This window comes from Thalia democratica, chromosome 5, assembly GCF_965202585.1.
Source record: "Thalia democratica chromosome 5, ktThaDemo2.hap1.1, whole genome shotgun sequence".
NCBI lineage: Eukaryota > Metazoa > Chordata > Thaliacea > Salpida > Salpidae > Thalia > Thalia democratica.
The window spans coordinates 35699011-35725407 of record NC_139169.1 but is presented as its reverse complement, the minus strand read 5'-3'; the positions used below and the strand labels follow the sequence as shown (position 1 = coordinate 35725407).

General features: G+C 30.2%; 1 protein-coding gene across 1 annotated transcript; it reads right to left on the bottom strand.

Annotated features, from left to right (window-relative positions):
- Positions 1-11978: 11978 nt before the first annotated feature.
- Positions 11979-24836, bottom strand: LOC145836459 (complement receptor type 2-like). The gene is made up of 19 exons (XM_082944258.1): positions 24710-24836; positions 24172-24351; positions 21841-22017; positions 20938-21135; positions 20486-20665; positions 20153-20359; positions 19762-19968; positions 18946-19152; positions 18553-18759; positions 17732-17938; positions 17341-17547; positions 16526-16732; positions 15851-16051; positions 14399-14635; positions 14035-14238; positions 13396-13599; positions 12871-13071; positions 12487-12711; positions 11979-12007 (listed from the first exon to the last, which is right to left on the bottom strand). Exons 1-19 carry the CDS (start codon positions 24834-24836, stop codon positions 11979-11981), a joined length of 3612 nt encoding a protein of 1203 aa, XP_082800384.1.
- Positions 24837-26397: the final 1561 nt, after the last annotated feature.

Below are 26397 nucleotides of genomic sequence, written 5' to 3'. Positions count from 1 at the left end.
CATGTTTTTATATTTTAAAAGTGTTGCTACAAATGACGCAGTAGTTTTGAATTTTGAATGTATGTAAAATGTAATAGAGAAAGTAAAATTTTCAACTTAAGTGATCTAATTCTTAAAAAGATGGTTCGTGCTCTTTTCACGACATTGAAAAAAATCACAAAATAACTGTACTAAAAAATAATCAACATTTATGTATACAAACTTTTTCATAACAATAAAGTTTTATTTTATTTTTTTCTCTTATGACAGCTCGTAGGTGTTGAGATATTATAAACTTCGTTATTATACCTTAAATACAAATATAATTAGCACATAGTTTGTCCAACTAAATTCAGCTTGTAGCTAATGTTTTATTTATTTTGTATATGATAATGTTTGAGGTATATTATAATCATTATACTAAAGGTATATGATTTACTCCAAGCAGTTTAGATAGATTCTAATATTTTAAGGATGAGTTTAATTGATTTCTGTACAAAATAAATATGTATAGTATTAAACTATTTTAAGTTAAGTTTACTACACTATAGTTTAACTTCAAGTTTTTATAAAACATTTATATAAAAGTTTGAATTTGTAAAGTTATTTTTAAAATAAAAAATTACTAGAGTAAAAGAAATATAAGCTAACACATAAGTTACATTACATTCACTTAACCTTGTCCTGGACAAGACGTTAAAAGGTATCCGTGGTGCGCAACTCGATAACCGAAAGGTTTTTTCGTGCGTCAGGTCCTAGGACCAAATATTTTGGCGTATTTTTTGTTCTAAATTCGAAAATATAAAGTAAATTTAAAGTGGTCAAAAAAAGTTAACATCTTTAAAATATTGAACAATAAAGCTAACATTAAAATAATAAAAAGTTTAAGTATGAACTAATAGCTTTGTAAATCAAGTTTTGACAACTAATTATTCTTTAACAAATCTAATTGAACATTAGAGACATACTTTTTCAGCTTTAGCTTTTTTTGCAAGTTTTTTTTAAGTTTTCATAGTTTAGGTCAAATGTATTTATAAATACAAATGCAATACCTAATCTAATGGTTTATATCTTGGTTTCTCAAAGTGGGCCAATTCATAAATTTAAAAGGCTATAAGCCCCAAGGGGAAGGAGGGGTGTAGAAGTATTTACCTAGTTTTAGTTATGTTTTGTGTTACAGACTTTATCATTCTTTTAACTAGTTTGTGAATAAACTCAACAAAGAAAGATATATTTATTTATGATAAAATCAAGCTGAATTGAATCAATAATGCCTGTGATTAAATGCCCTCTTGAGAGTTGCACATATGAAACACCAGACGTCGATGCTTCTGTAGTTGTTTCTTTGCTTATCATTCACAACAACGTACACATTAATGCAAATTCTTCAAAACCAAAGCTTCTAAAGATGGACCGTCCTCGAACAGGGACAGACTGCTAATGAAGAGGGTTGGAACATATTTGTACAAAAGTGGACTATGTTTAAAGAAAGCATGCAGATGACAGATGTAGAAAAACGCCGTCAACTGTACCAGTGCTGTGAGGAAGATTTAGGCGATGCTATTCTGAAAGGACATAAAGATGTAGTAAATTTAAATGAACAAGAGCTTTTAAGGATGATCAAGCAGCTTGCAGTTATTCCTGTTTCAGTTGTTGTACGACGATCAGACTTTCTTAGTGCAAGACAGGATTTGACTGAAAACACTAGATCATTTGCTACCCGTTTAAAGGGAAAAGCCAGTACATGCTCGTACACATGTAAATGCCCAAAGGATGGCTGTAATCAAATGATAGATTTTACAGACATAATTCTAAAAGATGTCATGGTAACAGGTTTAGCCGATGAGAATATCCGTAAAGAGGTGCTAGGATGGGAAAATCTAGATGAGAAAAATGTCAATGACACAATCGGTTTTATTGAAGGAAAAGAGATAGCACGTGATGCAATGTCAAAACCCGCTGTTACAGCATCAGTTTTCTCATACGAATCCTCAAAGAAAACCACACAAAAACCAAGTGGTAAAATAACTTGTGGCATATGTAATAAATCAACTAATAAATTTGTTTGGAGCAGTAAAAATATGAGGTATATTGAGTGTTCTGCCTGTAAAAAATGCTGGTTAAAGTCCTGTAAAAAAATTTATCAAAGTCACCAAAATTATGCTGACGAGTCAAATGCACTTCTAGTTGGTGGATTGTATACACCAAATGTATACAAATCCTTAAAGAAAACCACACAAAAACCAAGTAGTAAAACAACTTGTAGCATATGTAATAAATCAACTGATAAATTTGTTTGGAGCAGTAAAAATTTGAGGTACATTGAGTGTTTTGCCTGTAAACAATGCTGGATAAAGTCCCGTAAAAAAGCTTATCAAAGTCATCAAAATTATGCTGATGAGTCAAATTCACTTCTAGTTGGTGGATTGTGTACACAAAACTTTGATGGCTTTTGTAGCCGAGGTCGTAGAAAAAATATGTTCGAGCGGAAAAACGCAAAGAAGAAAAAGGAGTTACAGGGACAAAAAAACGTACTTTTACACACTGGATCGCGACGAAATTTAAAGAAGTCATTACCTCACCACAGAAAAAGTGTTATGACTTACAAAAACCCGCATATATCAAAAATGTGGCGTGACGTTTGAAATAAAAAGGAAGAATCTCTCAGTATTTGTTTTGTTAAGTCTATTGAAAATATAAGTGAGAACACAAAACCGTTGCCACCACTGAATTGCGGTGATCATGTCGTGATACTAAATCAAACAGGTAACTTTCCTAGCAAGTGGGGGAGTAGTGGTGGAAGTGAAGGACTGCCATCAGTGTGTTGTCAAGGTTGATGGATCAGGTCGCTTAACTGTTCAAAATCGTAAGTTTCTAAGAAGATTTACCCCTCCTGTTTGCAAATCTTTAAGTAATATCCCTTATCTGAGAAAGGCAAACATACCACTGTAAAAGTTTGTCTTTTCTGTAACGTTGAGAAAAAGATGTCAAGAAAAATTTTAACGTTCTATGTTTTTATAGAAGGAAGATTCTGTTTGTGAAGCATTGTGTAATTTCTTCTGTACTAATGGTTTTCTTCGAAATTGATGTTGAACTGGAATGGCTCGGATTTGCTTTGATCTATATTTTCTTGACTTATATTTTCTACAGAAAAGCAAACAGACAGCCAAAGTTTACTGCGAACAACAATGTGTCCGGGATGAGTGTGTGAAATTATCAAATTATTTGCAGCGTTTCCGTGTAAGACTTTACGATGCTTTTCAAAAGCTTCGTGCCACCGATGTTTCTGATATTCATTTATTGTCAAGTTGGAATGTTCACTGTAAATTAATGTTTTATGGTCTAATGAATGAGTTTCAGTCCAATGGTGACGTCCTAAAGTTTGTAGTTGACTTTGCAGCAGACTAGTCTAATAGCCATCTGTTCAAAGTGATCTTGGATGAGGACGCAGAGATTGACTTTCAAAAATTCGAACTGTTTGGTATCGAGTATTTGGAAAATAAGTGTAGCAGTATTTCGTCAGTGTTCAATGCTATCAGTAATGCACCGTCTACTTTGTTTAAAGTCGAAAATATGATAAAGATGTTTATCAGCAAATGAAGTGAAGTTTCAAGATGATTAGATGAATGACGTGTGGTTTCGTTCTTCAAAGCTGAAAAGTTCGAATCGGTGAAGCAATTAAGTTTTTAAATGCTTGTATTCAGCAACTGTGTGAAGAAAAGTAAAGATTAACTCTCAATTTTTTTTGTTACAGTTTGTTTGTTTAAGTTGTAGTTTGTTTTAACAAATCATTTATTAGTGAACTAAGTTAATCGTAATTTTTGAAATGTTTTTGTCTTTTTGAGTTTAATATCGTTGAATTTTAGACCTGAAAAATGCGTTTAAGTTGTAACAAAGTGTTTAAAAAAAAATTTTGTTTTGCTAGGTAAATTTGCCGTTTTATCTCCTTAGTAGATAAAATCTGGGGGGAGATGTAGAAGTATTTACCTAGTTTTAGTTATGTTTTGTGTTACAGACTTTATCATTCTTTTAACTAGTTTGTGAATAAACTCAACAAAGAAAGATATATTTATTTAGGGGGGGGGGGGGGCTGAGTCATGAAGAGGCCATAGGGAGACCATGAAGCTGTAATTTGAAACTCACATTAGATATTCTAGAGTTGATAGTGAATAGCAAACAAAAAATATTAGGCTTATTAAGTTCTACTATTCAACTAGTGTTTTATGATAAATTTTGTTAGAGGGTTCATATTTTTTAAATTTCTTCAAAGGGGCCTTATGAAAATAGTTTGGGAAACCCTGATTTATAGGACATTTACAGTATGATAAAATTCATAGAAGCTGCTAAATTACTGGTATTATAAAATTGTTTTAAAATGTGTTATTCTAATACAGTAAAATGAAATTTTTAATGTTTGTTACAAGGTGAAAAATATAAGAGAACCAAAGATTGTTTTGGATATTTTAGTGATAAAAGATATTTTAAAAGTTAAACAAACTATGTTTTTATCTTTAAAAAATATTATTATACTTTCGAGTTTTTGAAAACTTTAAAAAATATAAATTTTTAAGTTTCTAAACATATGTACGTTTCAAAATGAATTTATAGACCTATGTTGTTAACATAAAGTGTTATGCATAAAAGTATCAAAAACACTACAACAAATTTAAAAAATTTTAAATATATAATTAAATTTTCAGTTTCAAGACTTAATAATTTGTATGAACTATAAAATATATAAACAATAGAATATCCCTAAAATTAAAGGTTACACAGTAGAAAACCAAATTAAACTAGTTGAAAAAATTTAAACTATAGAACTTATATTTGTTAGCAGTTTAATATCAAAAAATTTAGCTTTTTTATAAAAGTAACTACTTAAACAAATTCTTAAAACAATAAATAAAAGCTACATACAACTTTATTTATTCAGTTTATACACTCAGTAAGAAAATGTTAAAAGTATATTAAGAGTAATTTTTATTTTTTTTTTAAACACATAATTAAAATATCTGACTATACTTTGTACCAGAGGCGTGTTTTGACTGGTTTCCTGTTTTTTGTGAACCCCCTGAACAAAAAAAGAAAAGAAAAAAAGATTCTTAGAATATCACTAAAAACGTTGTTTAATAGACTTTGTTTTGGTTATTTGATAAACTTAGAATAATGAATGCTGAGTTTATAACACTAAAAGATTGAAAAGTTTCCGTAACAAAAAGTGCTCGTTTTTGCCCAGCTGAAATAGTTTTTAAATAAAATTTTAATTGTGACGTCATAATAGGTAAAAGTTTTAAAGTAGCATTCTTTTCTAGGACGCTTTTTACTAAGATGCTCTTAGTTCCAATTATAAATTGTTACTTAGTGTAAATAATTTTCGATTAAGTATTGTTTTTCAACTAGTAAGTACAATTTTACTTAAAAAATGTCCAATATAGTCACTAAAGTTTTATTTTACCTAGTTTAATGTATATAATAATGTTGTTTTAAAAAATTGTTACTTAGTGTAAATAACTTTGGATCAAGTATTGATTTTGAACTAGTAAGTATAATTTTACTCAAAAAATGCCCAATATAATCACTAAAGTTTTATTTTAATTAGTTTTTGTATATAATAATGTTGTGTGAAGCTTTTCTATTAAGTTGTTATATTATAATGTTGTGTTTGTACTTAACATTTATATTATTTGTTTATGAGTCAACCAACTGGGTTTAAACCTTGGAAAGTTAAATTCAGAGAGTTTTCAAAATCATCTTTAGACAATTACACCACCTGGCAATTTATTCTTTTATCATTTAATGGTATTTTAATATTTTTATTTAAGTTGCTTTATTTTTGTATATCTGTTGGCCACAAAGCTGATTCTTGATTTTTTGAAATTTTCATATCAAAGAGGTTTCAAAACCATCATTAGAATTCCTGCACCATCAGGCAAACATTTAAATAAAATTTAAAGGTATTTTAATTTAATTGCATGAATCTAAAAAAATTTTTAGCGAAATTTCAAGTTTTATAGATAAAATTACTTGATTTTTTTTATTATGAATAGATATGTAAATTTAAAGACTTTAAAATGTAAAAGAAAAATTTGTAAGAACTTTATCTACACTAGGGGTGGGCAACGTACGGCCTGCGGGCCGGATCCGGCCCCCGACCGTTTTTTAAACTTTAATGGGATCCGTGCCGCAAATGAAAATTACCGGCTCGGAAGCGAAGTGACAGACCCGCGAGGGGTCAATATTACAAAATGTTTATAAAACTTTGCATCATATTTATACAAATCAAAACTGTAAGAAAATGATTTTAAAAACATGCTAAAAAATGACTTTGTAAATTAATGTGTACTAATAAATATATCATTTTGTCCTAATATTTTGTGTTGTTCTAACTTAGTTGAAATATCGTTTTGTCAAATTACCCCAAGCAAAGTGTTTTTTTAAGTACGATATTTTACGTACGTACCTTTGTCAATTACAATGTCAATTATATTTATAGACGACTGGATCCAGTAAATAACTAATTCAAAATGCTCCGGCCCCGAAAAGACTAAATATTTCCGGATCCGGTCCGTTGATTGAAAAACGTTGCCCACACCTAATCTATACTAACATTTATTCTAAAATTGAAATTCTCTTTAAATTTTATTTAAATGTTATGAACTTACAAATTGTATATCAAAGTTCAAATCTGTTATCAAAAACAAAAATATTACAGACATAAATAACTTACTCTAAAAAAAGTTAACTTTTTTATTAGGAAACAATATTATAAAATAGTTCAAACTAGAATAAATTTTTATAAGAATATTTTAATTTAATTGTATAAGTCAAACATTTTTTTTAGTGAAACTTCAATTTTTATATATTAAATTACTTGAATTTTTTTTTCTACATAGATATATAAATGTAAAGATTTTAAAATGTAAAATATAACTTTGTACATTTAACTGTTTTTTTTAACTTTTATCATTTAACTCAAAATTGAAAAATTTATTCTAGTTTTAATTATTTTATAATATTGTTTCCTGATAATTTTTTTTTTTTTATAGAGTAAGTTAGTTATGTCTGTAATATTTTGTTTTAAATAACAGATTTGAATTTTGATAAAAAATTTGTAAGTTCATAACTTTTTTCTGGTTCTTTTAGTTGTAGTTTATCTAAATTTATACAGTATAACAAATAAAAAAATAAAAATTTTCTTTTACTAATTATATATTTTTTTATTTCTAAGCAGAAAAAAGATATTTTAAACACAGAGTTTTTCGGCTAAATGTTGCGTACTTAACTGACCGTGCATACCTAAGAAATGCGTACTTAAGCGGCAAGTTAAGTACAAAAAAAATTGTGAACCCCCTTTGAAAAACGTCTAGACACGCCCCTGCTATGTACTTGAAATTCTGATATTTATCATAAACTTTAGGGAATTTTCATTAATTGCCCTGACTTTTGATATAAAATTTTAATTAAAATGGATGAATTTGAAAAAATGGTCAAAGACTATGTAACTTCTTAGTTGATAAGTAAAATTACCAAAAAAAAACTATAAACTTTATATAATATTTTCAGATTTGAAAAATTATACAAAACTTAAGAAAAGAAGAACTAGAAAATAAGTTAAATTTTTTTTTATATATGCTAAAGAAATTTTTTGAAATAAACGATTAAACTGCTAATTGTTTTAAACTTATGTCCAGTAATGTTAACTTCATACGTTTTCTTATAAATAAAATCGAATGTAAAAGAAAGTGTTCAGTTTGGTGCTAATTTTTACTTTAAACTTCTATCAGTAGATTAAACAGTAGATTTATTGATAAAAGTATTTCAAATACTACTTCTAGTCAAAGCAATAAAACTAATCAAATAAAAGTTTGATATACATATTTAGATATTCCTTATATATACTCCTACTTGTAATTATACACTTTTTTTTTCAGTTAACAAATACTCTTCTAAAGCAGATAAAAAAAAACAAATTAAAACAAACTTTTATATTTAACCTCAATCTTACAACTTCAACTTTTGTTTTGGTAATAAAATAAAAAAATTAAAATCATAATGTTCTCTTTATTTCCAAGGTGAAAACTTTTATTGTAATCTTAAAATTTTTAAGTAGTGATCAAAAATTCAGATTCGGGTTCGGCAAAATCCTTATTTTAAAATAAGATTCGGATTCGATAGACCACTTTAAAGTTTACTCGATTGTTTGTAAAGAGTTAAATGAAATGATTTCAGCTTGAGAGGATAAAAAAAATGCTTTTTCACAATTATAAAAGCCTCATTATTTTTGATTTAGAGTTTTGAAACAGTCTAAAACCGCTCCTACTTATTCATCATATGCTTGAGAGTATAAAAAAATGTTTTTTTACCCTTGTAAAAGCCTTATCATTATGCAAAGAATAAAAGTAACTTATATTTGTAACATTAAAGCAGATGCTTGCATTGCATACTTTAAGCTAAATACTTTTTGTTAATATTTTGTTATTTATTTTATTAATAATTTTAATTTATGACATATATCGTATATTTTCCAACATTTTTTTTTTTTTTTAAACATATTTATAAAGTAAAAAATATCAGTTAGCAATAAAATATTACTTAATTTGTGTTAAACTGCTGCAACCACTTGCATTATTCATTATTTAACTCTTAATAGTAGGAAAATAAGCTTGATGCAGTCAAGAGAAATAAGGGTTAAAATCAGTGATGCAACATTTCATCAAAAACCTTTTGCCTAGTTATTTATAAAAGTTTAAAAAGCAGCTTATATTTTTTGAGTGAGAAATTTGTAATATTTTTGTGTGGATATTTTGTATAATAGATACATCACTCAAACTATCTTGCCTTATTTGTATAAAGTAGTGTAAAATATACTTTAGTATTAACAGATAAAATTTACTGATACATTTTATATTTATTATGTCAAAATTAATTAATACAATACCAAGCTGCCATCAGAGGGTCCTAAGCACATACGTAATAGAAAGTCACCTCGTCTGCAGGATAAGTATGTGCAAAAAGGTCATGTTGACAATCTACCCACAGACAGCAACCAGACCCAACTGAAACTTTGGATGTTGGCCCACCAAAATCCAGAGCTCACAAAATTCTAAAAACTTTTATTTTACTTGATGTTCTATTTTTCGGAAAGAAAGATTGTGATGAAAACAAAATCTTAAAATAATTAAAGTTATAATATTTTATTTCGAATAGAATTTGAGAATTTAGACTAAAAACCTGGAAAAATATGGAAACTGAGAAATTTTGAAAAAAAAAAAACAGAAAAAATTTCGAATTTTTAACAAAAATCAATAAAAAACTTGGAATTTTAAACAATTTTTACATGAAGAGTAGAAAAGTTTTGATTTGAAAGAAAAATCTATCATGTAGATAAAAAACTTTGTCATCATCACAATTTATTTTTATTAAAAAACACTTTTAAAATAGCTTTACACTATCATTTCAATGTTTTTATACAATTTAACACAGTTTTTAAACTTAAACTAAACTTTAAACTAAAAATAGACCCAAAATGTGTACTTTTAAAAACCTAGAGGAATTAAGAAAACCCTTGAGAAAATTTGTCAAAAACAAAAAAAAGTCTTTAGCAACAAGTGGAGACTGGAGACATTTAGTTGTTATGTAGCTTAAAATAATTAGTTTGGCTAATTTTATATTATTTTTAGTGCGGAAGTATAGTTTACAAAAATCATACACTTTTAAATAACTTGTTATTAAGCTTTAATTTATTATAACAATCAAGGATTGCCAAACACTCAGGGTACTCAAGAAAACGCAGGGTATATGTAAACTTTAGAAAAGCTAAAATTAAATGTTATACAGCTTATCTGTTTCGAGGCTAATCAAGGTGGTAATTTTTGTATATTGCCAATAGAGAAACCAAAACCACAACACTCTGTAAATTTTTATCCATAGAAGTTTGAAACTAACTACTCTTTGTTTAAAATAAATTCAAACACAGCTACACAGGAGGAAGAACAACAGGATTCTATTGATGAAAAATTGAAGCAGAAATAAAGGGCTTTTTTGCTACAGAAAATTTGAATGCAGAAACCGAAGAGGATGAAGTCTTAAACTGGTGGAACTTTAACAAGACAAAATAGCCACATCTTGCCAGTTTTGCAAGGAAATATCGTTCTGCACCATCATCTTCTGTGTATTCTGAAAGATTATTTTATGAAGCTGGGAATTTGGTAAGCAAAAGTGCAATCGATTGCTTCCAAAGACCTGCAAAAAACTTTTATTTTTCCATACAACTTGAATAGAAAAGAATAGTTTTTTGTAGTAAAACAGAGACATCTTTTGCTATTGTAGTTCGTTTTATATTTTTAAACAGTTGCTTAAAATAATCTATACATGTTTTTTGTTATGATAAAAAAGTAATCCTAAGTGGAGTTTAGAAACTTTTTAATACATTTGTAATTCCTTTTCTTTTTAAGGCCTTTACTACAGTTGGTATTATATTTAATTTCATTACGGCTAAATGTTTTTTCAATTGCACATTGTTTTATAAATATGAACACTTGCAAAAGTTTACGTTCTAATTTGTTTAGGGTCACTATAAGAACTAACCAAAAACCAAAATAAAACCAAAAACTCTGGAAAATCTTCATATAATAAAACCTTATGCATAGAAAATAAACTCATTGTAAACAAATAATATAAAAATACAAGTAAAATAGGTATTTATAATAAGTTACCTTGTACTTAAAGATCACCTTTCTTTCTATAAAGCCCATAAATATACTTGACAAAGTTGGCCCTAATAGGGAGCCCATGGCTATTCCATCATGTTGGGAATACATTTGTGAATTAAATGTAAATTATACACCACTAGTGGATAACTTTAAAAGTTTACTAAAATTGTTTTTGCTTATACTGGGTGTCTCAAGTCTATACAAAGTGTCAACAAAAATATCCAAATCTTCTTATGAAGTATCAGATAAACCTCAATTTACTCTGCAAACCAACTCCAAAACTTCAAACTCAAAAAAATCAAACTGCAGACATATTTAGCGTACCTAGTGATTTATGACTATTTTGTCCTTTTAAGAAAAATAACCTAACTTTTAAACAAGTTGCACACATAAAATGTCATTTAGTGTGTGTAATAGTCACCATCTCATTCAAATACATTTTTATTGCAATTTCAAATTAATGTTATCAAAAAAAAAATATTACTCTTACTCTAAAGTATCTATTCTTAACTTGTTCTATGTTTCTTTTTTGTTAGGGTCAAGTACACATTTACTCATAATTAGATAATCTAGAAATACTTATTCATAAACGTATACATAAGTTTATAATTTACTTGTTTTACAATCATCATGCAATTTCAAAGTTCGGTAATAAAAAAAAAATCTTTGTCTTGATATAAATTTTTGTTATAAACAATTCCATAACTCAAAACTGATAATAGCTACAATAAACGGTTGTTTGTAGTATTTGTTTACATTTTGTTTAAGGTAGGTTTTCGATCATCTGTTGACGATAGCGGTGTTTTTAGATTAGGTTTGGTGTTTTAAATTTTAGAGCAGTGCTTCTTGAGTGTACTCAAAATGTTTGTTGAGTGAAAATAGCAGTACTTACGCTTTTTCTACTAAAAATTGTCACAAATCTGTACTTAATTTCTTTAGCAGTATTTATCTTTAATGTTTTAAATTAATCACTATAAAACTTTTTTTAAATCATACAACAAATTTTCCACCAGAGCACACTTATGATTCTTGAAAATAAGAGTTCCAGTAAATTAGATTCATTTTATAATTAGTACATTTGTTTTCTTTCTGTTTATGAAATATATTATATAATATACAATATTTTATAAATTTGCAACTTTTGAGAAACTATTTTAAGTAAGTAAAAACTGTTCACTTTTCGCTTTATTTGTTTATTTTACCATTTGGTTAAATTTCACACGGATATGCTTTTAGTTCTGATGATTGAAACTATTAAGCAACACAAAAAAATCCCTCGTTGCAAGGTTAGCATGTTGATCTTCCGGTATATTCACCTGCAAACAAAAAAGAGAACTGTAAGTTGTTTCATAATTTGAATTTGTATGTTATTATATATATTTATGTTAGAAAAACTAGAGTTTTATAGTACTTTGAATTGGCTAATTTTCTTCTAATATAAAAAAAGTGAATTTTGTGCCTGTACGTACAGCTTTTAATTTCTGAGGTATGAAGTAAAAGCTCTTAAATAGTTGGAAAGTTGTTGTTAAAAAAAAGAAAAAGAAATATTTTAGAACAAAATATATACACATACCAAGCGATATTGTTAAAAAATAAACCCAACTTGTGCAGAACGTTCACAATGCAAATACAGGCGACCGATTAATCATAATGCTGCTTTCAATGCAAAACATTGCAAACAGGCTGTGGTTGAGAAAAAAAATCACCACGCGTCGCCGCTATTTAAAAAAAAAAAACTCAAACAAAAGAGTTGGAGTTTTGAAGTTTTTTATGATTGTGCAACATTGAAACTAACAATGCAATCCCCCGGGAAAATGTACCCATTGGTGTTTCCAATTGCAAAGCCAGCTGTTAAAGGGAAACTTGCTTGACGGACAGTAATTGTTGTTGCATTCCAAAAAGGCCTGCGTGCCTTGGACAAACTCTCCCTCGAGACTCCGCAAATGTTTCCCCGTCACAAAATCGACTCTGAGCTTACCGTTCGCTTGAGGGATCGTATTAAGCGGAGGACATCTTCGCTCTGTGTGTTAAGATTGTCTAAATTGGGTTGTCACGCGTATGGCGTTAAGGAAGTGCAAAGCTAAAAAAGAATTAAAAGGAGCCGGACTTAGAAGAGCTCCGTTTGATTTCAAAAAATCAAACCTGCAGCTCTTATCAAAGCAAAAACTTTGAAACTGACTATCATAACATGCGGAAATTTTTCCTGTCCATTCCCCGCTAATGTCGCACTTGAGCCTCTGCTCGCTGTGCGGAGGAACGAACTCGTAGCCCGCATGGCATTTGAAGTAAGCGTACCTGCGTTTCTCCGCCTCATCGTACTCGTACGTGATTTTCACGCGTTTGTATGGCCCTGATGGATCTCTTGGAGCGCCGTTGCAAGCTGTGTGAAAAATGTTCAAAGTTTAAAGATTTGTGTCCTTGGGCTTTTTAAAATGATGTAAAGTTTAAGTGTTGTAAAGTTTTTAATGAGTTTACGTGCCATTTTTTTAAATAATCTAAGTAACAGCAACTATAAAAAAAAAGTATATTTGTTCTCCTTTTGCAAAGTAGTCACCTGAAAACTTTTCTCAAAAAAAAAAAAAAAGTGTAATGTTAAGAAAAAAAATAAGGATCCGAAAATATTTGAGGTAAAAAAAATACACGTACATAGATAAAGCAGAATATTGCAGACAAGCGTTACATCAGCAGCAAAAAATCAACTTACGGAATATGCAATGGTTGTTGTTATGGTTATACCATTCCCCGCCCGCCTTGCATCTGAGATGGTATGATGTTAAACCGCCCAAACCTACATCATTCACCCTGTAGCCGTCGTTACATTGGACCCACACCTCGTCCCCTTCCTTGAACTTCCTCTTCCAGGGCAGCAATTTTCCGAGTGGATCCACGTAAGTCGGTACTTCGCAATCTGAAAAACATTTGCAAATTTATGGCTGTTTTAAAACTATTTTTTGCTGGCTTCAAACGTCAAACCAAGTTGCCAGTGAAGTCTTATATAGTCTTGACGTAGAAAAAATATACGAATCAACATCTGCAAAACTTCCTTTTATATTCGCCAAATCGGCAGAAAATTTATAAAAAAAACTTCCCTTTTCTGTTATTACCTTTTAAAAGCTAATTACCTATTTAATTACCACCGTCACTAGTTGCACGCTTTTGCAAAGCTTTTATAAATGCCACAATTGCGTAAAATAAGCTGAACTGTTTTTGAAACAAAACCACAGAATTTTTATACTTGTAAACTTTATAAACAAAGTTTGAGCGTTTTAAAATCAATCAAGCGGTTGATCAACTATTTTGACAAGCAATAAACATAACTAAAAAGAAAAAAAGCAAAACTCACCGGTTAACGTGCACCTGATGAGATCACTTCTATAACCTATGTATCGACCAGTGGAGTCGCACCTGTACAAGTTACTTCCAACGTTGTCATATTCGTAGGCATTGTCGTCGCACTGGTAAAAAAGAACTGCCGACCGATTCGGCCGAATGCTCACGCTGCCGTTGTGATGGGCAAACTCTATCACGGGCGGAAGAAGAGAGCAAACTGAAAAGTTAGAAACTTGTTTAATTGCGCTGTTCGTGCGAATCATAAAACTTGCACCAATGAAGTTTAAATTGATTTTTTTTTAATATGTTTTCAAATGTTATTTGCATACAAAATCGACTTTGCATTCCAGTGTTTTTTGTTTGAACTTTCAACCCACCTCCCCGACAGCGGAATTCCGACCACCCGTCTTCCAGACACTGCACCTGTCCCATCCTGTAGTTTTGAGATGAATCCTCGCTGAGAAAGCTCTCATGCCGGGGAGTCCCCTCGTATCTTACCTCGCACAGGAAGCCGACCACTTCGCCCGTCTTGTAGCCTTCCCTCCCCGAATCATCGTCAAACACTTCCAAGCCTTCGAATGGCTCTGGTGGTTTGCACGCTGCAAAAATGGTTGCTGTGACGTCACAATTTAAATAAGAGTTAAACTGACCGTAGCGCGAACAGCCAGTTATTTGCTTTACAGGGAAGGCTCGTGATTGGTGCACGACTATTCAATTTCGAACAATCCGATTTCTAACAATTTAAACAAAAAAAAAATTTGAAGGGCCACAACTTAAAATATAATGTATATTTCAAACAAATTAAATTTACATATATAGGTTTTATTAATATCTACTAGTAATTTTTTTCTTTTTTCAAAAGTTTTAATTATTATTTAAGACTTGGCTAATCTAAATTTAAAAGTATAGCTAGTTTTAGTTATTCTAAAATACCGCCATAGTTATTTAATGAATTACAAGAAATAAAAAAATTCTAGGTATTAATGAGACCTATGCTTGTGTTTTATCTTTTTTTAAATATTTGATTTGTCGAAATCTGAAGTGTCTAAATTTAAACTGTAATGTAACCACTCTTGATTTATTTGGAAAAGTGTTGTTATTTTTACAGAATTTTGCCCAAGAATGAAGTAACTGTCGTGAGCATTCTGGTCCGGAATGTCTTCCGTTGGTTATTGCTGGTGGTTTTAACAAGCTACACGATAAAAGCTTTAAAACATTAGTTGCAAGACATGATAAGACATGTAAGAGTCAAAAAAAAACAGTCTAAATAAGGTAACAAAAGTTTTAAATACTTGATTTAAAATTACGATGTTTACCCGACCTAACTTAATAAAAAAGTTACTATATCTTACTTATATAAACAGTTTATACAAATCTAACAGCTATTCAGAAATTTAGACTAGTTGTAATTTATTTACAACCTTGTTGGACTGTGTTATTGTATAAGAACAGGTATACGTTTTGATTTAAATCAAAAATCATATGCTTAGTATCAATTGATAACTTTATAGTTGATTAGCTTAAACTTCACAAACTAACTAAATTTAACAGTTTCTCAAATAAACATTACTTTTTAAATTTACTTTTAGACTCGTAATAATTTGTTTGTTCTAAACACTACATAAATTTTTCACAAAATATTAAAACAGTACATTCAATTCTTAGAAGTTCATATTTAAAGTTGAAAAAAAAGTATTTGAAAAACAAAGCCAAGACGCCCATCATTAAGGTTACTGTTTGCTCACGAAAAGTAAACAAAACACACACCAACTGTCCTCACAAATTCAAAATTTAACTATACTCTACATGTTGACGAGTATTTACGTTACCTTTAGTGCAGGTGTGCGGGACCAGCCAACCGTCTATCCCGCAAGTTATCAGTCCGTCCCGAATATCGGAACTTTTTGGTTCTCTAGGTTCAGCAAGAAAAGATTCCGAGCAGGCGAAAGAAACTGTTTCATTTTCAACATAGTTTTCCCTCAGAATTTCTTTGAAAGTTCCGTTTCCTAGTTCTCCTGGTGTTACACATGCTGTAAAAAAAATAATAAGGTTAAACATTTACAATATTTGAATTTCTCAGATCGTCCTTCTGGTATGTCAGTTTTTATTTATGTTTTATTTTTTGTTTGTCTTAAGTGTTTTAAATAAAACAAAAATTTGTTCTAGTTGTTTTTTAAAGGCAAAGCAATGTTTCCTACCCTTCGAATAGTTAAAAGTGTAAACATAATGTTTGTAATGTTAAAATTTTGAACAGCATGTTATTAAACACAACTATTTTTCATAAGAGACAGTATTAATAAAAGTAAGTTCTCAACAATTTCAAATTGAAACAATTAAAATTTATAAAAATTAAGAATGCTTTAACAAGTTTTGATTCAGTACAGACCTGTTTTAAAAGCAACCGGTATTCTTACTTAACTTTAGTTTATAACATTACCTCCAACGATGCGCTTCGGCGTATATTTTAATATAAGAAATTTTTGTACATGGAGAAACAAACTAACCAATGCGAGCGCACGTAGCCAGTTGTTCCGCTTGCAAAGTGTAGCTTCGGTCTTCCAAGCAAACCGTTTCCAAGTTTTCAAAGTTTGCACCGTATGGAAAGAACCCTTCGTTACAAACGTACTCGACGGTAGTACCCGGAAAAGGACGGTTTCCGTTGTCGGTTTCCAAGTGTCTTCCATCAGTTATAGTTGGGGGTGGCCAGCAAGCTACGTCATAAAGGCTTTAAAACATCAGTTGCAAGACAAATAAGATTAAAACAAAACAAGTCAGTGTAAATAAATTAACAAATTAAAGACTTAATTTATTAAAATTGCAATGTTTGACCGTGCTTAAAAAAGTTACTACATCTTACTTATATAAAAAGTCTATACGAATCTAACGGCTAGTCGTCTACAACTCTGTTGGACTGTGTTATTGGATAAAAACAGGTATACGTTTTAAGTTTAAAGTTTTTTACATATGTTTAGGAGTAATTGATAAGTTCTACTTAATAAGCTTAAAGTTAACAAACTATTTAAAACCGAATATGTCTCAAACAATCATTACAAGTAAAAATATCCTCCTAAACTAGTACAACATAGTTTTTTTGTTCTCAGTACTACACAGCTTTCCACAAAACTTTATAACAGTCCATTGAATTCTCTCGTATTTAATGTCGCAAAAAAATTATTTAGACAAATTAAGCAGAGACAACCATCCCTAGCGTTGCTGTTTGCGCGAGAAAAGTAGAAAAAAAAAGATACAAAACACAGCAAATATCTTCAAAAATTTTGAATTTTAAATTGTATTCTTCATGTTAACAACTTTACGTTACCTTGTATGCACTCATGCGGGGCCTTCCAACCGTCTCTTCCACAAGTTATCACTCCGTCCCGAACATTAGAACTGCTCATATCTGGAGGACCAGCACGAAAAAATTCTAATTTGGAGCAAGCAAATGAAACTGTTTCGTTTTCAGCGTAATTTTCCTTGAGAGTTTCTTTGAAAGATCCGTTTTTCAGTTCTCCTGGCGTTACACATGCTGTAGGAAAAAAAATATTTTAAAGCACTGAAAAACAGTGTTAAGTTTCCTAGTAATTCAAATTAAAAACTAAAAGCTATTGAAATAAAAACACTTTAACAAGTTTTGACCCAGTAAAGACCTGTTTTAAAAACAGCGTATATTATAAGATATATAATTTTTGTACTTGAAGAAATCAACTAACCAATGCGAGCGCACGTAGCCAGTTGTTCCGCTTGCAAAGTGTAGCTTCGGTCTTCCAAGCAAACCGTTTCCAAGTGTTCAGAGTTTGCACCGTATGGAAAGAATCCTTCGTTACAAACGTACTCGACGGTAGTACCCGGAAAAGGACGGTTTCCGTTGTCGGTTTCCAAGTGTCTTCCATCAGTTATAGTTGGGGGTGGCCAGCAAGCTACGTCATAAAGGCTTTAAAACATCAGTTGCAATACAAATAAGATTAAAACAAAACAAGTCAGTGTAAATAAATTAACAAATTAAAGACTTAATTTATTAAAATTGCAATGTTTGACCGTGCTTAATAAAATTACTACATCTTACTTATATAAAAAGTCTATACGAATCTAACGTCTAGTCATATACGACTCTGTTGGACTGCGTTATTGGATAAAAACAGGTATACGTTTTAAGTTTAAAGTTTTATACATATGTTTAGGAGTAATTGATAAATTCATAGTTGATTAGGTTAAAGTTAACAAACTATTTAAAACCGAATATGTCTCAAACAATCATTACAAGTTAAAATATCCTCCTAAACTAGTACAACATAGTTTTTTTTTTGTTCTCAGTACTACACAGCTTTCCCCAAAACTTTATAACAGTCCATTAAGTTCTCTCGTATTTAATGTTGCACAAAAAATTATTTAGACAAATTAAGCAGAGACAACCATCCCTAGCGTTGCTGTTTGCGCGAGAAAAGTAGAAAAAAAAAAGATACAAAACACAGCAAATATCCTCAAAAATTTTGAATTTTAAACTGTATTTTTCATGTTTACAACTCTACTTTACCTTGTATGCACTCATGCGGGGCCAGCCAACCGTCTCTTCCACAAGTTATCACTCCGTCCCGAACATTAGAACTGCTCATATCTGGAGGACCAGCACGAAAAAATTCTAATTTGGAGCAAGCAAATGAAACTGTTTCGTTTTCAGCGTAATTTTCCTTGAGAGTTTCTTTGAAAGATCCGTTTTTCAGTTCTCCTGGCGTTACACATGCTGTAGGAAAAAAATTTAAACCACTGAAAAACAGTGTCAAGTTTCCTAGTAATTCAAATTAAAACAACTAAAAGCTATTGAAATAAAAAAAAATACTTTAACAACTTTTGATTCAGTACAGACCTGTTTTAAAAACAGCGTATATTATAAGATATATAACTTTTGTAATTGAAGAAATAAACTAACCAATGGGAACGCACGTAGCCAGTTGTTCCGCTTGCAAAGTGTAGCTTCGGTCTTCCAAGCAAACCGTTTCCAAGTTTTCAGAGTTTGCACCGTATGGAAAGAACCCTTCGTTACAAACGTACTCGACGGTAGTACCCGGAAAAGGACGGTTTCCGTTGTCGGTTTCCAAGTGTCTTCCATCAGTTATAGTTGGGGGTGGCCAGCAAGCTACGTCATAAAGGCTTTAAAACATCAGTTGCAAGACAAATAAGATTAAAACAAAACAAGTCAGTGTAAATAAATTAACAAATTAAAGACTTAATTTATTAAAATTGCAATGTTTGACCGTGCTTAATAAAATTACTACATCTTACTTATATAAAAAGTCTATACGAATCTAACGTCTAGTCATATACGACTCTGTTGGACTGCGTTATTGGATAAAAACAGGTATACGTTTTAAGTTTAAAGTTTTTTACATATGTTTAGGAGTAATTGATAAGTTCTACTTGATTAGCTTAAAGTTAACAAACTATTTAAAACCGAATAAGTCTCAAACAATCACTACAAGTTAAAATATCCTCCTAAACTAGTACGACCTAGTTTTTTTGTTCTCAGTACTACACAGTTTTCCACAAAACTTTATAACAGTCCATTGAATTCTCTCGTATCTAATGTTGCACAAAAAATTATTTAGACAAATTAAGCAGAGACAACCATCCCTAGCGTTGCTGTTTGCGCGAGAAAAGTAAAAAAAAAATAACACATAACACTGCAAATATCTTCAAAAATTTTGAATTTTAAACTGTATTCTTCATGTTAACAACTTTACGTTACCTTGTATGCACTCATGCGGGGCCTGCCAACCGTCTCTTCCACAAGTTATCAGTCCGTCCCGAACATTAGAACTGCTCATATCTCGAGGTCCAGCACGAAAAAATTCTAATTTGGAGCAAGCAAATGAAACTGTTTCGTTTTCAGCGTAATTTTCCTTGAGAGTTTCTTTGAAAGATCCGTTTTTCAGTTCTCCTGGCGTTACACATGCTGTAGGAAAAAAAATATTTTAAAGCACTGAAAAACAGTGTTAAGTTTCCTAGTAATTCAAATTAAAAACTAAAAGCTATTGAAATAAAAACACTTTAACAAGTTTTGACCCAGTAAAGACCTGTTTTAAAAACAGCGTATATTATAAGATATATAATTTTTGTACTTGAAGAAATCAACTAACCAATGCGAGCGCACGTAGCCAGTTGTTCCGCTTGCAAAGTGTAGCTTCGGTCTTCCAAGCAAACCGTTTCCAAGTGTTCAGAGTTTGCACCGTATGGAAAGAAGCCTTCGTTACAAACGTACTCGACGGTAGTACCCGGAAAAGGACGGTTTCCGTTGTCGGTTTCCAAGTGTCTTCCATCAGTTATAGTTGGGGGTGGCCAACATACTTAAAAAAATATTAAATTTTTCATTATTATCAAATTATTTTATCTAATTATGCTTTGCCCATCATCGATCATTAGAATATGTATTTTTGCAAGAAAAATGTTTTAAATACTATAAATTGATTTACCGATTTTACAAATTCCGTTTTCCAGCCATCCGTTAGGACCGCATTCAATGAAACCATTCGAAGGAAAAGGTAGGAATCCCGGATCGCAATAAAAGCCGTTTAACAGTTGACCTTCGAGATAATTTTCTGTTAAGGTCTCATTGTAGACTCCATTTTTTATTGCAGGCGGGGTATTACACTCTGAAACAGAATGTTTTTGCCAAGTCTAAAAGAGCTAAGTAGAAACAATTTACATACTTTAATGTCATTATTTGCTGTCAACAAAAGCTTATCTAACAAAATCCAACAAATAAAGCTTTTAGTTTTGTGTTGTACACATGATTTCAAATTTATCAAACACGGCTTTTAGCAAAGTAAAGTGCCGATACTATATTATTTTGGTTATGAAAACTTAAAATCGACTGGTAATATAAGAATTATTAAAGGTTTTACCACAAAAAAGTATTTCTTACTTATTGCATAGCAGGAGGCCATGTCCTTGGAGTATTTTGTGTAAGTTCGATCTTCTAAGCATTCAGTTTCAAATACATCGGAATTTATTCCATAGGAAAAGAATCCTTCATTGCAGCTGTATCGTATAATTTTTCCAACACTTGGATTGGTTGGACCAGAATGATTTCCATTCAACATTGTAGGGGGTGTATCGCACACTAAAAATATATAAAATTAAACAAAACGGATAATACTTATTTATTTTAAGAGTTTCATTATTTCTACATTTAGCACTTCAAGAAGCTATTTGCAAACTAATAAATGCTTGTATGCATATTTTTTTTAAAGCACTGATGATGATTTGGGGATGAGCAAAATCCGGCACGCTAAAATATTTGACCCACAACAGCGAGCTAAACATTTGGAAATGTACTCCTAAATAGATTTTTAATTAGATTAAAATCAAAAACATATTTGCTTAAAACTTATTAAGTTTTTGTTGTATAATTGTCTAAAATTACGCAACCTGAAAAAATCTTTTTTTTTTTTGGCCGCGAAAGCATTTTTCTTATTAATCTAGCCAGCCGATCATAAAAGTTATTTATTTTCATTGTAGACAGTTTTTTTTTTTCAGAAGTAGTAACTTAAGAAAATTAATTAGTTTTTTTACAATGTGTTCAAAAGAAAACACTTTTTCAACTTCTATAAATTTAAAACTATAATTTGTTCTTAATTAAAACATTTCTTTTTACTAACTAAGTAAATAATAAAACTTTCATTTAAACTTTTGCAAACCTTGGAAAAAATAAGTGGGAATTTAAAACAGAAAATATTATTTTAATGCACTTAAACAGTACAATATTTAAGCTTACTTGATTACTTACTTACCAAATAAACTAATTTTTACTACATTAGCTGCAAACCTTTGTAACAAGAAACCGGTATGCTTTCAAGGGTGGGAGTCAACGCATTGTGAGTACATTTTCTTATAAGGACGTCTGTTTGCACGGCAAAGCGATCAGTACAAGTTGCGGTCCATTCTGCTTCATCTTCTACACGATCCGGACCACTACGATGACCATAATACGGAACTGGACAACCTAAATTTTACATTTTTAGAGTAATGTAAAAGTTCATAAGTTTTTTTTAGTAGCATTATTATTTACGCCAAATTAAAACTGTAGTACACTGTACAGTGATTTAAAACTTTCCTCTAAAAGACCAGATTAAGTTTCTAGTTTAAATTAAGTTTGTTTTCAATTGAATTTTTAACGAATGTATACACTTTACCTTAGTTTTTTTTTTAATTTAAAATATTGTTAGGTAAGTAGCATAGCTCTAGAGTTACAAAAAAATAGAAAATAAATATAAAAACAGGTTGGTTATTCTATTTATAAATTATGTTTTAAAAAAATATAGATATATACTAAACCAAAAACTAACTGTTTTAAACCAAAACATATATACTGTTGTAACAAAGTGATAAAAGAAAATAAAACAGACTAAAAATAGAATTTATTTTGATTTCTGTGTCTGCTTGAATTTTTTAAAGTACCGTTTATTTTAAATTGTGATCATTTTTATTTGAAGAAGATTTAAATTTGTCACGGTCATTTGCAAGCTTGCAACCCACATTTAAACTCTTTAGGTGGCGCTTGCAAATTTTCTTAAAACGTAATTTTTGATAATCTGTTCTTATGTGGAGCTTAACTCTTATAGTTGATGATCCGAATTTGCGCGTTGACAGCATTTGAAAAGAAGTTTCAATTGTTTTTTCTAAAGTACACGATTTTACCTCACTTTTAATTTCAAATAAACAATAAATGCTACTGTCAATTCGTACGTTGCCCTTGTGTTTGTGCGAAAAGATGTTAATACATTAATAGAGACTTGAAAAACATCCAATCTATAACAGTATTGAAATGGGTACATAGTAGATTTAAAACTTTAGTAAAGCGGCATTCAGAATCACACTCTGTCTATTGCATTTCTTTTTCAGCTGTCTTACAAAGAAAGTCGTGTCCGTGGTAGAACACTTGGACTTAAGTCCACATCGCAACTCGCAATTTACTCATTCGGTGAGATTCTGCAGTCGAGGAACTGCATGTACAAAAACATTCCATGAAGGTAAATTTCCCTGTTATTGTTGCAGTCCGACGTAGAACCCCTGCTTTGTGGCACCTTCCCTCTAACACATGACTGTTATGTCAAGTCGAAGAAATATAAGCAGGACTTGCGATGACTTTAAAAGTTGACTGCCGTCACTTTCCGATGCTTTACAAAGAGCCGTCTCGGTGGAAGCTATCTTCATTAGTTGGTTTGCTACCCAGGTCATCCGTATATACCACATAGCTAATAAAGCGAAATTTTTTTTTCTCAAAAAAGAAGAGAGAAGTGTTGTACCCACACACCTAACTGTTAGTCCCTACCGTACAAGATTTCCTAGTTTAAGATTACAAAAGTGATGTTAACTTTAACTGGTTCCAACTGTTTTTCCGGATCCTTCATATTCTGATAGCAGCAGCTTGATTACTGTCGCTAGCTTTTCACCAAAACTTGTTAGCGCATAACCTGGTGTTTTTGTGATGTATTTCCGGCTTTGAGTAATTTTTTAAGACTTGTGCTACTTCGGTCATGTTGGAAATCAACATGAGCCTGTCGCCTAATCTTTGTAAGAGAAAGTAACACATTGATTTTTTTTATGTGTTAATAGTTTTATGTAACAACCTGTATAATGGTACAAACAAGTAAAAGTTAAATAATAAATAGCTATAAGCAATCTTTGATTTCGAAAAAAACTTTTAATTTTCAATTTAAGGTACTCAATGGGAAAGGGACTTATTACCTGCATCGTATAAATAAATTTTCTATGGAATTTCTACTAGTTTTTCTGTAAGTATTTTTCTTACTTGCTGTTTAATGCTCATTATCCGTTGGAATTTTATCTTTTAATAGTGGTTCGAAAATCAAATTAATTCAAGTTAACGTAAATGTAACAAAAATTTGTTTATATATACGTAATAATAAGGATTTTAGTATTAGTTTCGAACTTTTAGATTTCCCTTAATCATAAATAAGTTCCTTTTAGCTAATAAAAAGTCGAGAAGACGCATTTTCAATTTTTTTCAGACACTATTTAATAGAAGCTAAACAGTTATTTGACTTAGTAAAAAATGATAAAACATTCTTATTTGAAACGACTTGTTGATCAAAAATAACCACCAGTATTTCAGTTAAAAAAAAAATAAACAAACCCGTCAAGCACTGAGCAGGACTTAGTTCAAAGTCGGGTACTAATTTGAAATTAAAGCAGTTTCTCACAACGTCTTTTGTTTGAACGTAGTAACCAGGATTACAAGCAAGTGTTAAGTTTTCACCGTTGTATGTCCTGTTTTCTCGAGTCAAGTAATTTTCAAACGCTGGCTGTTCGCAATCTATAAAGTTTTTTATTGATTTTGTCTATCGTTTTATAATAACAAAACATTCTATAAAGGAATTCAACATTTGCATATTTGAAAGAATGTTAAATGTTTTGGTGATAAAGTTTAATTAGTTGAAGAAACTTTATAAAAAGTTGATTTTCCTCTGAAATGCTTCTCAGTTTAAAGCTTAAAAAAATAGTTGTGATTTGAATATACAATTTAAAAAACAAAACATAAAAAAAATATTGAGTCTCACATGCGTTGTTTAAAACGTAAAAAAAGGATCCAGTTGACAAGCCAGAGATCAAAAGCAAAGTGTAAACAAATAAAGCTGTGTGATTGCACAAAAATCTTTTGATGAATTTTTTACTTTTCACTTCAGCATAGCCTTTCGAACTTGTTGACCCGGTGGAACTACTGCTTTCACTGGTCGAAGAAGTATAACTTGATGAGCTTGATGAAGAAGTATAACTCTTTTTAGTTTTACGGACAGTCATGATGGCTTTGGCTGGCTGCGAGATGAACCCATAATATCTGCTGTATTTATGCAAAATAACTTTAAACTCAACAACGATTGAACTTTTACCATGGCAACAGTTTTTTTTTTGTTTCTGATAAAAATTTTTTTGTACAATTTGTCTTTATAGCTTAAAACGGAAAACTTAAATGATCAAGTTTAAAGTAGCTTGTCAAGTTGAGGGTTACTAGAAATAAACTTTAATGCTAAAAATTTGTTTTAAGTTTATGACCTATTTGGATGGTAACCTTAGTTTTATAGTAATAAGTATTTTCAGATAATAACCAACAACAAACTTTATTCAAAACTTTGAAAATAACATACGTGAATCTTGCAAACAAATTACTAGATTAATACATAAATTTCTTTTTTTGTAGGCATAAGCAACTAAAACTTATTTTAGCAAAACAAAACCATATACAAACTTTGTTTAAAACTGTAAAATAGTGATCTACCGAATCTACAAATTAGAATCCGGCCGGATCCGAATTCGAATCTTTTTTCAATTAGGATCAGAATACTAAACATTTTAAGCTTATTTAATGTTGTTAAAGAACAATTTTTAGTTTTTTATTTATAATACTACTAGTTTAATAAAAAATATTTAGTCATATGTATTGTTTAAAAAAAAAACACAATACTACTATTAAACTATTTTATTTTGAACACTAACATAAAATAAAAGTATACGTCGTAAAAGCAAGACAAAAAATTCTACCCACAGTCTAAATCTTAAGGTATGATTTCAAGCTACTTATACGACAGAACTTGAATCTTGTACTTTGTATTAAATAAAAAATATCAAATTAAACTTTAAAATGCTTAAAAAAAGACTAACTTTAATTGATCTTTTAAAATAAGCCTAAATTAACTTTTATTTACATAAGCTTGAATTAAAAGATGAAGATTAACTTCTTTGAAACTGTTTGATATAAAGAAGTAAGTAATTTAGTAAGTAACATTTACTCATACCCACGCTATTAAGATACAAAAAACCTTTTCTAGCTTTTAAAAGATGTGTTGAAGAAAAAAAAAATGCCGTTTTTTGGAAGCAATCGGTTTTACTTTTACACAAAATACTTGGAAAGTCTGTAAAAATGTTTTAATGCAAATACAAATAAATAATTGATGTAGTACTGAAGTAAAACCAGCTTGTAACTTAAATTAAGCACTTTTTTATATCGACTAAATACACAAAAAGATATAAATAAAGCTTGGTTCAGCAGTCTTTTGAAAGCCAGATCTACTAAGAAAAAGCTATTTGTAAGCAACGGTTATCAGCTTTTCTTAAAAAAAACTGTAAACATATATTTATTTATGTAAAGACAAATATGTCAAAATAAACATAAAATAGACATCACAGCTTACTCACAAACGTATAAATAGCATTTTTGTAAACATTTTACTTACTTTTAAAGCATTAGCTGTTGTTTTTAGTTCGAAGAGTCAAAAAGTTTTTCTTTGGCGAACCGCAGTTTGCCTACCCATGCTACATACTTGACGTGCACGAATATCATTTTGAAATTTACACTAGAGAGTCT

Bases quoted from the DNA above. Each gene is read 5' to 3' on its own strand.
- LOC145836459 (XM_082944258.1), bottom strand. From the start codon at position 24,836: ATGACTGTCCGTAAAACTAAAAAGAGTTATACTTCTTCATCAAGCTCA. The intron at 24,352-24,709 runs GTAAAAAATTCA...AAAACTTTATAG, and splicing joins AGGCTATGCTGAAGTGAAAA to ATTGCGAACAGCCAGCGTTT. The intron at 17,548-17,731 runs GTTAGTTGATTT...TTTTTCCTACAG, and splicing joins GGCTACGTGCGCTCGCATTG to CATGTGTAACGCCAGGAGAA.